Source organism: Alligator sinensis, unplaced genomic scaffold (genome assembly GCF_000455745.1).
Source record: "Alligator sinensis unplaced genomic scaffold, ASM45574v1 scaffold451_1, whole genome shotgun sequence".
NCBI classification, from domain to species: domain Eukaryota; kingdom Metazoa; phylum Chordata; order Crocodylia; family Alligatoridae; genus Alligator; species Alligator sinensis.
Window position 1 is genome coordinate 1,575,434 of NW_005842097.1, and position 17,736 is coordinate 1,593,169.

The 17,736-nt window shown below is 43.7% G+C and overlaps 2 protein-coding genes across 19 annotated transcripts in view; both read left to right on the plus strand.

Annotated features, from left to right (window-relative positions):
• LOC102379033 (protein SSUH2 homolog) overlaps nt 1-3,111 on the plus strand; it is a 25,750-nt gene extending 22,639 nt beyond the window's left edge. For both annotated transcript variants that reach the window (XM_014520190.2, XM_014520189.2), the window contains 3 exons: nt 165-270; nt 1,360-1,467; nt 2,327-3,111. In XM_014520190.2, coding sequence (XP_014375676.1) covers nt 165-270; nt 1,360-1,467; nt 2,327-2,467 — 355 coding nt within the window. In that variant the 3' untranslated portion in view covers nt 2,468-3,111. The remainder of the gene's footprint in view (nt 1-164; nt 271-1,359; nt 1,468-2,326) is intronic.
• Nucleotides 3,112-8,700: 5,589 nt separating this feature from the next.
• LOC102376114 (protein SSUH2 homolog) overlaps nt 8,701-17,736 on the plus strand; it is a 93,817-nt gene continuing 84,781 nt past the window's right edge. For 12 of the 17 annotated variants that reach the window (XR_003094212.1, XR_003094211.1, XM_025204760.1 and 9 more), the window contains exon 1: nt 10,203-10,553. Coding sequence is in view for 8 of the 17 variants with exons in the window: in XM_025204757.1 (XP_025060542.1) it covers nt 10,526-10,553 (28 nt within the window). In the remaining 9 variants the exon portion in view is untranslated. The other 5 variants (XM_025204766.1, XM_025204763.1, XM_025204759.1 and 2 more) reach the window with 4 other exon arrangements.

Below are 17,736 nucleotides of genomic sequence, written 5' to 3' on the forward strand. Positions count from 1 at the left end.
CATAGAAGTTCCATGTCTTCCGCATGTAACTCCTCTAGCCATGATCCTTTGCACATCTCAAAGCCTGGACTTGTAAAATAGATGTAAAGTGCTATAAAACTAATGTTAGTTTTTCAAGGGAACTAGACGCGCGTTTATTTCTCACTCTTTGAATTTTCCAACAGGAAGAACAATTCTGCTGAATATGTGGTTGACAACAACTGTGGGTTTCCTATAGATCGCTTTCATGAAGTCACTGGGAAGGAAATACTTTGTGATGAAAATGTGTTGGTAAATGTACATTTCAACATAATAGTGTGTTTTTTGTCTGGAATCCAGTGCTGAACACACAGTGCTGATATGCTTATGAACTAGCTTGTAGCACAGTCGTTTTGAAAGAGACAAAATTAAATAGTCATAATGTGTCTATGGGAGGGTTTTACTATGGCTTTGTAAGAGAGTGACATCACTTTTCCAATGACGGTACAGCAAAGTTGCTAAGTGTCATGCCTGGTGGCTTTTTACAGTCACGTTAAACATTGGTAGTAGCGATCAGTGCTTTAGGATGAGCAATAAGAGAGAGAAACCGGAACCCTGAAGCTGAACTGCCGTGAAGCTGGGGAAAATATAGATTCCAGGCAGAATTTCCAGCTAGGGGGGAAAGTGAAAAGTAGGAACTTCAAAGAAGGGGTTTATGAAATCTAGAGCCACCAACGTGGCTTGGTGTCTTCTGATGCAGAATCCTCTCTGACGCAGCCATCTTTCTGTTCTTGGCTTAGTCAGCTCTATGATTGCTGTGTGTTGTTGCAACCCTTAGGCTCCAATAGACATGCAGTGAGGCTGCTTTGATGTGCTGTAAATCTAGTGTGGTGGAGCACGGAAATTAACACACTCCAGCAGCCTCCAATGTCATGTGTATCAGTGGCCCTGCACTGAAAAATGGTGGCTGGGCACTTTAAACTAAAGCTCATTTGACGAGCTTTAGTTCCAAGCACACTGCTGTGATTTTTCAGCATGGGGATGCTGATACGCATGATGCTCGGGTGTTTTTAATTAGCGTGGCTTGCTAATTACGGTGCTTCCTGCCCCGCCTCCGCCCCCCCGCCCCTCCAGGGAGCACGTCTATAAATGCCCTTTCACACCAACATCGGCTTAGATTCTGGGCTACTGTATTTAGAACGTGAAACAGATTTATCCTTTAGGAAACTAACTTTTTGAAAATTATGGTCAAATGCATGCTTCCGTAGGCACATTTAATGCAGAATAGCCCTCTGCAATAGGCTTAATTTAAATTGTGCCAAGGTATTACCCTGTAACATGTTAAACAGCAATTTGAAAGATATATAATTATATCCTTTGTGACTGTCTTCATTTTCCTAGGTGAACCCTCTAAGGAGCTTCCCTGAACCAGAAATTGTGCGGGGTTCAGAATCATGCATTGCAACGCATAAAATGCAGTTTGCATCAGAAATGCGTATATTGAGACAGGTGGGTACCGTGCAAGCAGGTTTTAGCTCATTTCCACATTAAACTGGGGACAAAAGGGAGAGAATATTATCTCTGAAATACATATCTCCAGTTTATGTCAAATGCACGTGTAAACTGGTTAGAAAACATGGCAGAATAAAGAAGAGCTAGTCGGTACCTTTTATTCAGGAAGCCTGTTGTATTGGAAACTTGCTATGTACTATAACTTGCTGCATACCATGGAAAACCATTCTCCCAGCTTGGGAAATCTGAACACAGACCTACAGTTCCAGCCAGTTTTTCCCATCTTGTTCCCAGAGCAGCTGCATTTAGAGTCCCTCCTTAAAGTTCACTTGAATGAGCCTGAACTGTAAGTAACTTGCCATCTGTCAGGGACTTCACATCACATATTTACCAATAAGAGGAGATTCAGCTGGGGTGGCAGCATGCTTGAACAGCTTGTTTCCCTCCCACGTGGGGGTGGGATGATTTAAGTGCTAGAATCCTGCATTTGTGATCATGTTCTGAACAAAAACTATTTAATAAAACCACAACTTAAACCAGACCCAGAGGACTTTGGAGATGAGTGAAATAAATGTGCAAATGATGAATAGAGTTTGGTGCTGTTGCTGATCATCAGTTTATGACTTCCTCACTCCCCCACAATGAGCTTTGGATCAGGCTACTTAAAACAAAGCAGAGACCCAGCTGTGATCCCCATTCTTGTGCTGAGAGTAGCACTTTTCCACATAAACAATCCCAGTGCAGCAAAACAGGCCATTTAGGAGTAAGGTGCACCTCCATATAAATCACCCTCAAATTGTTCCCTTAAGATGATCTTCAGTTTGAGATAAAAACATCATTTGTTCTTCTTTTCCAGAAACAAACCGTTGAGTTGATTCCGCTCACCAGGGTGGAATATGAGTGGAAAGGGAAGTCCGATTCCTTCTACATCTTTGGAAATGAAAAGAAAGTGTATGCAAAGGACTACCCAGCAAAATGCTGCTGCTTGGTCATGTAACTCACTGATAGGTTGGAAGCTGATAACTAGAACTGGGTAAAACTTTTGCTGAAATAATATCTGTCTGGGGGCAAAAATATTTGCTGAAAAAAGAAGATATTACAGGAGGACCAAAATTGGGTCACAGCTTGCAAATAATTTAGGCCAAAAAATGGAGGGGAAAATGTTTGAGAAAAATGAAAACATTGGCTTTATCTAAACTCAGTTTGTCATTTAAAAATGGATTTAAGTTTCAGAAGGAAAAAAGAAGCCTTTAAAAGAATGAAATAACCTGAGAATAATGCAAACTTATGTTGGGCTGATTTAAAAGTTTTTCCTTTATTTTTAAAAATGCTTTCTCCTTACTTTTCATTTTAGCCACCAAACCCCCACAATCTATATTTTAGCTCCGTTAAGAGAGAAATCATGTTTCTTATCAATCAAAACAGCATTCTCCTTCACAAAAACTGACCAACTTTTTCAGCTTTCAATTTATAGTGGACATAGTGGACTTCGCTCACAGGATTAGCAGAGATGGTTCTCTCTTAATAGTGCAATAACAATTCATGAAGGTCATTTAGTAATTTTAGCGCATCTAGTGTGTCCCTTCCCAAATCTACTGTGAAATGGAAAAAAAAACAACATTTGTCATAATGCAGCTTGGAACTGAGGGATAGCTAAAACTTTGTGCAATAGAGGTTTGAATTAAAATCTTTTTTTTTATTCTCATGGCTCTGCATTATATTTATTTTGTTAAATACAGCTTTAGAAGTCTAGCTGCAAAATGTGGCATCGGTATGATGCAAAAGGAAATAAGCTTTAGGGTGTCTGAAGTTAAGAAATATGGACCCTAATTTTCCAAGTACACTGTTAATTTGCAACACTAATGCATAGTCTTCCATGTCCTGAGTCAGATCCCAAGAATGTAGGGGGAGATGGGATTTGGAATGATGAAAGAAGGAACACTCCCTCCTTTGCTAAATGGATAGTTGATAGGCATCAAGCCTGCCTATCTCTTACCTTCTATCTTTAAATACCAGATGATGGTGCTTGAGGGCTGCAGGCTATCTTCCACTGAAGTAAAAGGCAGTTATGCTACACTCTAGTATAGATAGCAGTGTTATCTTTCATGCAAGTGCAGAGAGGAACTCCAGTCAAGTCCTAGAAGAGCAAGCAGGATCAGACTTGAAACCTTTGTATATAAATTGCTTAGTGTTAGATGACTAGATGCAAATTTAAGGTACCAACCAAACCAAATATATCCTTACCAACCAGTATCAGGAATTTAAAGGAATGAAATGTGGGGAGTTGCTGAAAGAAGCTCTGTCCTTTCACAGGTGAATTGTTTTCAATACCTTCTCCTTTGCTGCAATAATCCTCCTAATTCAGAAAAAAATATCATGTAAAACCACAAGACACCTAAGTTAATTACTCTGAGGTTCTACGTGTATTCTAGTTATGATTGTTTTAAGTGATTGGGTCAGTTTTCACATCTCATCAATCAGAAGCCTAACATTTATTTTTAAGAGGGGGGAAAAAAAAGTTGGTTATTATCTTTCTATTAGGTAGGGTTTTACATAAAATAAACGCCAAGCCTTGCAATAAAAGCTGAGAATTAGAAATGTTGTCAGCGTTGGACTGTTTCATTCATTCCTGCACCATAATTTTTATTTGTGAAACTCTAAAGAACAGAAATAGGGCACTAAGGGTGCAGACCAAAGTTGCATGTGATCAGCCCCCTGAAAGCACTCTACAGCCGTGATGTGACTTTTAAAGTGGCAGATCATACAAAAAATTAACCCGCATCAAATGAGGTATCAGATGTACGCGCTCTACTTTAGAGCACCTTAGGGAACGTGTGTTCCCTAGGGTTAATTTTTTGTGTGATTGGGGCTGGGCTGCATCTGGGCTGATGCAGACCTAATGCAGCCTAGCCCCTCCTCGAGGGCTGGCAGCAGGAAGGGAAGGGAGAGGGGTTAGCCAGCAGCAGCAAGATGTGGGTTATGGTTTGCCTGGCTTGAACTGAAGTGGGGGGGTGAGTGGATTCTAGCCCCCCCACCACACCTCATGGCCTCTCCCTGTCTCCCCTCCCCATCCAGTTCAGGCTGGGCAAACCAGGGAGATGCTGGCTAATCCGTCCCCCGTCCCTTCCTGCTGTCAGTCCTGGAGGAGTTGGTGCTGCTGGGGACAGGCAGGCAGGCTCGATTTCTACCCCCCACCCACCCAGCAGGTGAATGTCTGTTGGGTCGGGGGTGGGGGGGGAGGAATCTAACTCATAGTGCTTTTTATGTAAAGCACTATGAGTTCGAGTGGGGGCCTGCACATTTGGCAACGCCGGAAAACACTGAGAGACTGCATAGTTAAAATATCCTACTTTCTCTTGCTGTGGACAGGGAGGTGAGCAACACCCAGCATCAAGGAGTTAAAGGAAGGCTCCATTTGAGGCCAATATACAAACTTCAACTGGAAACAATCACAGTACGGCAGATATCCATAGCCTCATACGTTTATTTTTGACTGAAGCAAATAATATCACGATTCCCATGGGAATCTGCATGGAACTCTGTCACCATGACCCTGCTTCCTATCTTAGTCAACATTTCCACTGGCAAATAAATGTGTACCTTACTTTATAGAAAAGGAAACTCCAATATTCATTAACAGTTGAAGATGTATGTTTTACTGCAACTGCTATTGATTTTATTAGCCAAAACCCTACTTAGATATGAGTAAATAGAAAACCTAAAGCCAATTTCCTAGTTTTCTCATTAACTATTTTATCTTGGGCAAATTGTTTTCACCTTCATGTGTCCTTCTGTAAATTAGTGCGATCTTCTGAGGAGACCCTCATGTGAAGACTTACTGTTAAAACATTTAGAAAGATTTTTTTCATTTCCCAAGTTCAGTGAAAGACCTTGACTCGCTCCAATCCAATATGCTGCAGCCATATTTCATTATTTATTGTATTATATTTCCAGGAATCCTTGTTATTCCTGCCCCCTCCATTTTTAACCTCATAATATTATCCTACTGGATGAAATGTAGAGATTTCTTTCATAATATTTATTTGTTTTTTGTCAGAAAGAGTTGATAAGTCAATAACAATGTTATCACAAATTACCAGGCAGTTTTGTTTTGTTTATATCAAACTATTCACATCCATGGGAGGATGTGATAGTTTCTAAGTAGTCAGTTTGAATTTGACTGCTGACAAAATTAGGGGAACCAAATCAAAATGTAATCAACAATGTCTGAAAATAAAAGGGCAGTATTCAAGAATGTATCCCCATCCACAACACCAACATAAGAAAATAGCAGTGCTCACAGGGACTCTCAAACTGTGTGCTCTCTCTCCTCTCCCCACCATCCCACAGGCCTCAGAGGCCTATAACCACATTAACTACATTAAGTCTTCTACCTTCTAACTTCCACCTTGTCACATCTTTGTGTGTGCAATCTCCTTCCACCTTGTCACATCTTTGCCTATCCCTTCCAGGGCAGTTTTTATGTTATCTTCCCATTGTTGCCTTTGTCTACCCTGAGGTCTGATACCATCCACCTCAGCTTGCAGTGTCTGCCTCACATGCCTTCTCTTGTCAGGTCTTGCAATATAACCTACCCATTTCCTTCTCTGCACTGTTATCTGGCTCAAGACAACAGATCTTTTGGAAAGGTCCACAAACTCTTGATTGTCTTCTCCGCTAGACTCTGGTTTTTTGTACTACACCAAATATTTTCCTTAGCACTTTGTTTTCAAACACTTCCAGCCTTTTTTCGTCGCCCTTATCAGTGTTCAGGAGTCAGGTCCTTATCAAATTCTATTCTCAAGAATTAAACAGCACAAAATGGATGTCTTTAATGCGGGCTATAGGCAGAGCTGGCTTCAGGTGTGGGTGACGTGGGCAACCTCCCAGGGCATCATGGTTGAGGGGTGCTGCACACGCACACAGAGCAGCATCCTAGTCAGTGGCACTGCTGCAGGCAGGCAGGGGAACATGGCACAGTTTGGCAGGGAGGCAGAGCCACCTGCATTGCCCAGCGCCGCCCCCCGCCTCCCCTAGGCACTGCTCAGAAGGAGCTGGGCCAGGCAGTGAGGGTGGTTCCACCTCCCCACCAGACTATGCCCTGTACCTCTGCCCACCTGGTTCTGCAATGTGGGTGACTTGGGGGGGGGGGGGGAGGGGATACTGGGGAGGTTGTTGGGGAGGGGCCGGGCGCACGACAAAATACAAGTTCACCCAGGGTGCCATTTTCCCTAAGGCTGACTCTGGTGTAGCTATAACTTGGATCTGATGTACATTGGAAAGGAGAAGACATGATGTAGATGAAAAATTTCAGCTTGCATTCCGTGGCCTATGTCAAGGTCATACCTAAATATCAGTTTAAATATACTCATAAATGCCTGCCCCCTAACCTCTGTGTCCCAGCCACTAGACTATTGAGGAAGGCTCCCTTTGGTGCTTTCTCTTTCTAGCCACAGAAATCTTCAAGTTTTGGTTTCATCCTGGTTCAGCTTCAGTAGGAAGGATGGAGGGTCCCCCTCAGCCTTGTGGATAGCCTGGTGGTTAAAGGACTCTCTCCTGGGAGCTGAGTGAGGTGGATTTGAAACCTTTGAAGCAGAGGAGGGTCTCAAACCCAAACCTCTTGCTTCCAAAAGCAAGTGCTAATCAGTGCTAGGGGCAGGCATCATTACCACCACTCCCTAACTACCACACATCTCTCTAAAAGGAGCTAAAATATCAGCCTACTCAGTCCACAGTTGCAGCATGATGTAGTATGTCGGGGAAGAGCAAGGTCCAGGTCCTTATAAGTATTTAGGTATTTATTTACATTTGAACATCTGTGCCTACGTTCTTTTTCCTCTTCCTTCAGTCCTAGTCCTTATATTCAGTCCGTTCTTGACACTTGTTAACCTGGCTGGGGTACTGAGGGGAGCCAGGCTGGGCACTTGTGGTGAGGGGGCTCTGTTGCACCTCACTCATCCCCCCCCCACCTCTAGCATGGACCTCTTGAGAGAGGCAGGAGCAGCAGCTGCCAAGCAAGCCCAGCTCGAGCTGGAGGTGGGAGGAGGGTGGAATGGAGCTCCCTTGCCTGGAGGCCCAGCCTGGCTCCCCTCCAAGACCCCAGTCAGGGTAGCTGGTGGGGGCCATGAGGCAAGGGGGCTCCATTTTACCCTCTCTCCCCCCACTCAGCTGAGGCCAGGCATAGCAACCCTGCAGCTGCTGCTGCTGCTCCCTTCACTCTCTGTCTGCTGACAGCCCTGGAGCTGGGAGGGGGTCGGGGATGGGGAGGGGAAGTCCTGGCCAGGGCCCCCACTTGCTAGCCAGGAGGGCCAGTGCAAGCAGGCTCGATTTCCCCCCTCAACTCAATAGGCAAATGTCTGTTGGGTTGAGGTGGGTGGGGCACTAACTCCTGGTGCTTTATATAACTTTCCATGAGTTAGAGCAGCGCCCTGAATGTCTGTCAGCGCCCTGCATCTTCTTTGACTCCCTGCTGGATGAATTTCAGTGACCTGTCAGCTGCATGCTGTTAATCCAATTACATTCTTCTGTGATAAAGCACAGACACCCTGTTGCAGACGATCAGAAAACTTCTGAGAAACAAACGGCTACCAGGGTAAATGCAATTAGAGATTTATTAAGGCAGCTTTGAACTTAGATGGAAAGGGAACAGATATGCTTAGTAAGTGAAGACAGTCCTCTGGCTTTTCACAGTCTTGGTATAATTTATAAGACGGGAGGGGCAGGGGAAAGAGATGGCTGTATCTGGATAGTTAGATGATGATCTGCAGGCTGCTTGATTCTGGTAGGGCCCCATTAACTTCAGTTGGGGTCCACCCAAGCAGATAGCAGGAGGAGGAGTTTTAAAATGTATTTAATATACTTGAACCCTTCTGTTAAGAGAGAAAATTAATCAGCAACAGGAAGGCAGCTTGATCATTAAGAACTATTTATTTTAATTTAGAAAACACTTAATGAATTGCAGCTTCTCAAATTGAAATCCTAGTCTTACAACAACTACACCCATCGCACTGATGGTACTCAATAAATACAGCTGTTACTGATGGAGATAATGCTTTGCATCACTACTAATGCACATTATTGAGTTAGCTCTTAAATTTGAGCTCACTTAATATGCCACAGTTCAGCTCAGGGTTCATCTCAATGTCCCCAAATGGTTGTAATTTCGAAAACAACAACCTTGAAGCAATTAGTAAATAGATGCATATCCCAGATATTCTAAAGGCTCTATAGCTCTATTCACAGTTACATCTCAGCAGCATTGGATGACCATTTGAAACAGGAGCTTAAACAGACAAACACCTGCAGATCCCTTAATCATTACAAGAATGAAGCCCTGAGCCCCCCTGCTAAAGGCGTGTAACATTTAGAGTACTTCAGACCAAGAAGGGCATTTAATCCTACAGACTTAAGACGTTCTTAGGGAATGTCCTGCCAATCAGACTCTTTCCTCTCTGATGGGGGATCCAGTTTATGATGCCAGTGAAAGGTAAGCATCCCTCCTTGATGATCTCTGAACAATATCTGCATATTTGTAAAGTTAGAAGTGTGCCTGGTAATTGCATGTTGGAGCTTTAAGCTGACAGGGTCACATTCCTCCCACTGGACACCATTCTCATAGTCCCTACCATGCACAGAGCCCAAGAATTTCCCTTAGCTGGGGGTCCATAGAGAACCTGTGTATAGACTATATATACGTGATGCTGCGATGTCTTGGTACAGGGTACAACACCAAGGACAAGGCAGAGGATTTGCCAGAATATATGTCATTACAGCTATTCTTTGTTTCTCACAGCATGGAGGGTTCCTAGTTATTCCACACTGTTATTAGGAATCTAGGACCCACTGTGCTAAAGGTGCTAAATACATATATATGGAGAATAAACAGACTTTCCTGCTTCAGGAAAACTGAAAACCTGGCTAATAAGAATATGCCCTCAATCAAGTCTCACACAAGAAGCAAGCTTGCTTCTTACTTTATGATCACTAGATTCCTGGCCAAAGCATCTTGTTAACAGGTTTCCAAGATACAAGTCAACACCTCATTATCCTTAACTATATCAGTCTGTTCCCAAAATTTCTGCTTGTAGGAGTGATGGATGACGTTTGAGAAAACACATTACCAAATGCTCTCTGCACAAAGCCCAGTACACTTTGTTTTTCTGGATGGAAGCTGAAGAACAAAAGGGTGTTTAGGAAATATATATGTGAGGAAATAGAAAGGGGAACAAAAGAAAGGGATGTAAAGCACAGAGGAGAGAGCTGGGAAAGTTTAATATAGCTCAGTCACAGAATATGTATCAGATCACGTGGCACAGCCATAGCACTCACTAGGGACCACACACACACACACACACACACACACGTCTGTCTAAGGGAGGGGCAATTGAGATTGTGTTCAGTACTCAAGTCCCCCGTTCCCCAGTTGGCAGATACTTAACAATCATAAAAGATTGTTTTAGACATTATCAATTAAGCCCTTTTATAGAGGTGAAAGGAGAAAGGCAGATGAAGCCCCAGAACAGGAGAACATTGGAGTTTTTTTAGGTACAAGAATGTGTTACTTGATGGGTTTTCAGTGGTAATGAAAAGGAGTGAAGTGGAAAGAGAGACTCTTGGCCCAGGATGAGAAAAATCTTTCTTCTGGTGTGATTGAATGAGGAAATGGACAGACTGGAACTACAGGACGAAGTGGTCTCAACCTCTGCTTTGAAGTTCTTTTACACCATGTAAGCTGCCCTGAAGGTCTTTAGTGAAAATGAATCTTGTCTGGCTAGTCTCAAAAAAGATGTCTCCAAGCCCTCTTTCTTCTCCCACGGGGTTTTTTCTCTGGGAGGATGTATGGGACTAATGATTTGTTTGGCATTTACTTTCATCAAAAACGTCTGCGTCATCCAGCTTTGCCTTGGATTCATTTGTCATTGGCATTTGATTTGTTTGTGAGGTGGGAGTGGCTGGAGGGGTTGTGTACTATGAACACGGCATTCACAGAAAACAATGCACTCCATGTGGACAGAGTTGTGGCTAGAACACCCTTTTTGCATCCTAACCCTCAAAGATGGATCCAGAACAGAATGAAAAAGATTGTAAGTAAAGCTAAGAGCGATATTGCAAGCTCTGCAGCTGGTTTCCTTATTTTTTAATTTGGCTATATAATGCATGCTTAAAATAGGTAGGACTTTGCTTCCAGGCTACACACAATGAACAATAGCACATTTCCAGCACTGAAAAGGCAAGTAAATAAATACATGCTTTCCAATCAGTGCTGGAAAAAAGTTTGACTGATGTCATTACTTGTCTATAGAGCCAGAAGGTGATCAGTACCAGTTTAGGGTCTGATGCAAAGTCCAAAGACATCAAAAGAAAACTCCTATTAACTCAATTGATCAGGACCTTACTCGTTAAAACCAACTGGAATTTCATATTTTAGATTTGCTTCATGGTTTTGTCTTTAATAAGCAGAAGGTTTTTGGATCCTATCATTAAACTAGAAGACAAGAATTAGAGTTTAAAAGGGGGATTTATATCTTCTCATAAACCCTTGTTTAATTAAGCCATCTGCCATAAAGGATCGTTGATCTTAAGCCTTTGGCTACACCTTTTTCATTATATTTTAATACAATGCTTGTCAAGTCGCCCATTACAAGGGGCCCTAGTGAAGTACTGCTGACACCAATATTTCTGAAATGTAATTGAGTTTTGAGCTTATTTAATTCATGAATGATAAAAGCTTTGCATATTGTGGGATGGAATAATGATGCTACAGGAAGTTACTGTTTAATCAAGAGAAAAATGAGATATTCATCCCTGTCCTTAAGGCACTGAGTGAAGCGGTGAGTTCCAGATACACCAACCAAAATGGTTAAGAATGAGGCGACGTTTAAATGATGCATTCCTATGCGGTATGAGGAATAAATTGTCTTTTAAACGCTATGGCTTAGTTTGTGCTACAAAGCTTTTCTAGCAGTACTCCGCTTCAAGTCCAAGAGTAGCACGACTCGCTCTTTGCTGAGTGAAGTAAGCTTCTACTTCTGTTTCACTACTAGCTTTGCTGGCACATCTACTGCATGGAGCCATGCAAAGATGCCATAAGTAAAGGGCAGCATGGTAGTGCTGGCTGTCCCCAGAAATCCCTACAGATTGATGGCTGTTGATGTAGCATATGTCTTGGTAAGGAGAGAGATGGACTTGAATTTTTGGCTATGAGCCTGATCTAAAGTCCATTGGGTTGAGGCCTGTCATCACCATTGATATATTTGTAATAGTATGTATCAATGGCAATCTTAATAATTATCCATGCAGAATACGTGCGTGCGTATCCATAAAATGGATATCAATTAGCAGATCATTACTGGTGGGGGGGTGGGAGGGGAGAAGAAAGAAAAACCATCACCCTAGTGTTTTTTATGTTTTATAAATATAGACCGCTTACAGATATGGAAAACCTCCCAGTGCTTTAAGCTTGGTGTACTCCCGCACCAAGTGCAGCACATGCCCAGAAGAGCTGTAGCATCAGCTTGACCTGGTTCACCCAATATCTGTATAGATCAGGTGCTTCAGTGGAGCTTTTGGGGCTATTGCATTGAATCAGCTATTAGATAAAAGCCTCAAAAAGCCCCACTAAAGCACCCGATCTACACAGATGCTGGGGAGCCAGGTCAAATTAAAATACTTCCCCTTCCAGTAAAGTACTGGGTTTCTTTTTTCATGTCTGTCAGCAGTCATATTGATGCTACTTATACCATCTCTTCTCCACTGAAAGTAAAATAAATTTCTAAATACTTAGTCACATTCCCGTAAATACACTTTTGTACATAGAAAGCATGAAAAATATATAGCAACAACAGTATAAGAACCTTCCCAAACCATTTAGGACTGCCTCCAAATGATTTTCTCCCTCTCCAGTAAAAATACACTTATTTGCTAATCATATCAAAATGAAATGGTAAAATAAGTGCCAAAATTTTCTGTATTTTATAGAAATAAAATTTCTGCGGGGGAAAAAACTGTATTGTGGTTTATTTTGGGGCTCATTAATTTTCTGTCTGGGCCAAGATCCAAGAGAGACTTAGATGCCACATGATGAACACTGCAGTCCATCACCAGAAGCTGTGAACCACAACAAGGCAGGTCACCAGGCTTCCTATATAACATCCAGAGAGAGTTAGGTGCCTCACAAGGGAATATACAATATTGAGCAAGCTGAGTGGGACATCTAAAGCAAGCAATATAGAAATGTTGAAGATAAGGGGTATGTCATAAATCCTGGCCCTACCTGCGTTTATGTGCCCCTTACTCTACAGTACTGGGAGATGACTCCATCAAAGCCAGGTATATCCTGCAGAAGGTAGATGTCTAACATCAAACCCTTGTATCTAAAAGAAACAGGAAACACTTAGCTTCTTTAAAGCTGGAGGGGAAGGCTGACGGGGTTCCCTTTTATACACTCAGCCAAGATGCAGGACACCTGGGATCAACTCCTGTTTCAGTATACATTTCCTGTGATATTGCACAAACCAGCTGACTATAAGGTTTGTGGGGAAGTACTCTCAGCCACTCCTAATTAAATTGTTTCATTTTGCATGAGAGAGAAAACTCATCTAGCCAAAGACCTCACTCTTTACCCTACTAGTTAGGGCATTCACCTGGGAACAGATACGGGTTACTTCTCTTAAGACTATTTCAGTACTTTCTTCAATGGCTGTTTTTGCTCCTTAAATGAGACAACCTTTGGAGCAAACACTGGATCTGGTACTAGCATCTCTCAGGCAAGTGCCCTAACCATCAGGACAGAGTTAAATTCACTCTGGCTCACTCTCTCTGCCCCAGTTTCTCATGAATTCTTTGGTGCAAAGTGAAAGAGCTTCACCAGGAGAAGAGACTCTGCATTGCAGAACAGCAAGTGCCCTTCTAGGTAGGGCAGTCTTCTCTCATGTGAGAGGGGAGGGAAACAGATTACGGGTCTCCTACTTCCTGAGCAGGTGCTTTAACAATGGAGCTGTTTGTAGGCATTTCACCTACCCTTCCTCCTCTGGCTGTGATTTAAATGAAAACTATGGATGCAACTCCATTTTGTGTTGAGGCCAATCAGATGGTGTTCTCAGAGCATGCCTTACTGCCACAAACCTAGGGAGGATGGCTAGGAAGACACCTATGGATTCCAGTAGGGTTTAGGAAAGAGCTAGGCATTAAGCTGCTCCCCGCTTTCAAGCCTGAAGCACTGAAGGCATGCATAGATGTAGGTACCTGAGAAGTTCAATGCTGACAAGGGGGGTGGTTTCTGGAGTTCAGCACTCAGGTCAGGTGGCAGCTGAGCATAAGGTTTGGAAGACTACAGTTTTGGCCAGAGGGTCTAAATAAAATAAAAATTAGGTTCGTGGTGGCAGGAGGGCTTAATATGCATCATGGGGATCTGCCTGCTGTATCTCACCCACCGTAGAAACCAAACCGCAGTAACTGTAATAATTGTTTCGCTCAGGGGTAAAATGTCCCAGTTTAACTTACACTTGGTGTGAGACAGTAGATAGATAAAACAGTTACAGTGGCTTAGCTGATACTGAAAGATCATTTCATTGATATTTAGATACCTAAATTCTGCCCAAGTCTCTTTGGGGATCCAGGACCTCATGCCTACATTCTCAGTCCTCAGTCTGGTGGATTCTGCTTTTGGTTGTTGCTAAAATGGGAGAAGAGCAGTTGGCTTTCTTGGTATCTTTGTGAAAAGAAGAGGGTAGTGGTGTATGGAAGAGGCTGAAAAGCACTGGCCTCAATATTGCAGAAGCACTACAGTAACCCAGGTTTCCTACAATAGTTTAATTTGGCTAGAATTTCAAACACATCTGAATCTCCCCTTCAGCCATTTGCTGAATACGTCTGAATTCTTGGACCCTTAGTTTCATTATGAAATGAACTCTTATTTTGATATCAGCTCAGAGAAAGTTGCTCTTGGATATAGACTGCCCCCACTGAGAAACATCCAAGATGTTTCTTGAATTTCTGTGACGTCTCTGGCTCACACTGTGAATGGGGGTCTGTAGCACAGGGGCTTCTGGGTTGATTTTAGCATGTTGTTTATTCCTGGGTTTGCTTAACTGAGAGCAGGTACTTTCACACTTAAGATTTCATCCTGCACTGGTGGGTACTTTGCCATTAACTTCATTGGATACAGGATTGGATCCTAACTTACAGTAAAAGTGTGTGCTATAGACTGAACTCTCTCATGAGTAATAACCTAAACTGTGACTTTCCTGGCTGTGGTCAACATGCATCTCAATCTCATTGTTATTTTAAAGTGGAGCTATGCGTTAGTGTTTGTATACCGTTGTGATAAGCAGCACGAGTACCATGGCAACAGGTTTGGCGCTTATTTATATGCTCCAAATTTGGGATATTTATAACATGGGCATTTGAACCATTTGTATGGAGCTGGAATTTGGGGCACATTCTCAGCTCAGTTTTTGTTGTAACAATGTTACTTTAAAGTGATGAGCTATTTTTAACATGCTAAAATTAAACATGTTTTGGTACTCTGTAACATTTGGAAACGGATTATTTTAAACACATAAAATCAGAGTTAGAAATAAAAATTTGAAAAATGTAAAAGGCTTAGATATATAAAATAAAAAGAGATTTAAAAAAATCAGAAAGTGTTGGGAGGGATTATGGTCTAATGGTTAGGTCAGGGCATGGGGGAATATACATTGACTATACAGATGCTCTGGTGTGGAGGTGGTGGGGGGGCACTTTAATTACAGCATCTTTTAGAGTCATTTTAATGAAGGCACCCAGAGCTCCTGTGTGTCCAACATCCCGCACTTCAAAAATGGCAGCTGGGGTGCTTTAACTGAAGCTCATTCAGTGGGTTAGCACTGAGGCCCCAGCAGTAAAGGGTGACTGCACATGGGCCTTGGCCTGTCCTGAACCTGCTTAGCAGGGACCACTCTCAGCATGATAGTTCAAAGGTTGACGAGTGGGGTTTGTCAGAAGGAACCTGTTTGTGACTTCCCGTGATTCCCATTCCTTGATCCAGATGGCATCTGCAGACAAATCCTGGTCAGGGAGGTTGTTCCACAAGGGGCATCATGAAGGAAGGCGGGCCTTGGGTAGATTAAACAGGTTACCGTAGAGTGGTAAGTAAGGTGCAGCACACATAGTTTTGACCAACTTTTGGGTCATCGTCGGTTGACAGATGTGTTGGGGAGTGATATTTGTGAGGATAGGAAGCCAGGGGAGGAAAGTTGAGGGGAGGGTTCCAGTTATGATGGTTGTGTTCAGCTGAGTGTCAGCAAGATGTATGTGTGATGACTTTCCCGACAGGTGCACAATACTCTGCTGCTGAGTATGATAGGGCAAGAGCTGAGTTCCAGAGTGGTGTGACTGCAGCTCCCCACGTTGATCCAGTAAGTTTGGCTAGCAAGTTGTTTTGGGATTTGACCTTTTCTGCTGTTTTCTTTAGATGTTCCTGGAAAATCAGTGTTTTGTCTAAAGACACTCCCAATCTGTTGGGTAGGGATCATGGTTTAGTCTATGACCACCCCATAGATGTTAAGTTCTTTTTTGGCACTGGCATTGTGGAGATGGAATACCCGGGATACAGTTTTGGCAGGGCTCAGCGTGAGCTGTCATGTGGTGCAGTAGTCTGCCAGCTTTGTCACATTTTCGTTCAGGGTCTGGTCCAGAGTGCAGAAAGATGGAGCTTGAGTGGTGTAGCAGATGTCATCAGCACAGATGAATTTGCAAGATGTGGTTGCTGGTAGATCATTTATATATAAACTGAACAGGGTTGGGACCAGCACTGAGCCCTGTGGAAGTCCATTGACCTGTCTCCTCCATGTGCTTATCCCCTGCCCAAGGTGGACTCTGTTACAGAGGAGTGTTTTGATGACTACAACAAACCAGCTTGGAAGTACTCTTGACAGCTTTAGAAGCAGGCCAGTGTGCCATAATGTATCATAGACAGCTGTAAGGTCCAGTAGCACTATGCCTGTTTTCAGGTTCTTCTGAAAACCATTTTTGCTGTAGGTGGTAAGTGCCAGTATTTGATCACATGCGCTATGGCCCTTGCATAATCTGGCCTGATTGACACTAAGGACGGTCTCTACTTCTGGGGATATCCATTGTAAAAATAGGTACTCAAAGACCTTGTAGCATGCAGACAGCTGTGCAATTGCCCAGTAGCTGGCTGCCGGCATGAGGTCTTTGTCAAATTTTCAAATGGCAGTAACTTTTACCATATGCCATATGCCTCTTCAGAAGTGAGCTTGAGCTGATGATTCTTGTGTGGAAGTGGGTCTGCCACATGCAAGCACAGGACCCAAGTTGTTTCAAGAATTCTGGGAAGATGTTGTAACTGGCAGCTTTGCCATGTTTCAAGCTCTTTAAAACTTTTTCCAGTTCAGTGACCTCAAAGGGCGCGTCCACACATGCAAGCACGTGCGCTTGCAGCAGCTCAAATAGAAGCGGTGCAAATTTGAGCCGGGGCTTTTTGCTTCGGCGCATGTGCTCGGACATGCACTTTGTTGTGGAGCAAATTGTGCCGCTTGGGGCAAAATAACCCTGCCTGGCTCCTCCTGGATCTTCAGCCAGGGGGAGCTAGAGCCCGGGGCCAGCACCTGTGCTGTCCCCAGCAGTATAAAAAGCTGCCCTGTCCTGGCCTGGCTGTGACCTGCTGTGCACCTGCCAGACCTGGATGGGGACTGCACAGCCAGTAGAGGCATCTTGCCCGGCTGCCAGCGGACTGCGGTTGGCTTCTGTGTGGCACTACTGCCATGTGTGCTCCCTGCTCGGCCATCTGGGCAGCTATCGCCTGGAAGATGTTCTGGGTGTGGTGGCCTGCTTTGAACTGTGGATCCTGCCCACTCAGAGCTGGCAACTTGGACCCAACTTGGACCCATCTGGCTGTGGCCGACCTCCTGGCCCAGATCCCCAAATGGCTGCCTCATGCAGCCTCACTCCTCAACTTGCACTCCCAGGCTCCCACAACCCCAGGCACCATCACTTAAAAAAAAAACAACCCAGAAAAAACAGAAAATCTAATGGAAAAGAAAGCCTCTGCTTACCTTAGAAGGGGTGGGGGGGGTGCTCCAGGGCCTCCTGGCAGAGCCCCCCGGGCAGCACAGGACAGCAGAGGGGCAGAAGGACCTGGGCTGGGGCCGCTGGAGCTGTCACCCTGCCCCACACTGTGCGGGCAGGACCCCAGTCAGCCACACGGCAGTTGGTAAGTGTTGGGGTTTTTTTAAATTTAAACTATGGGGTGGGGGAGAAAGGATG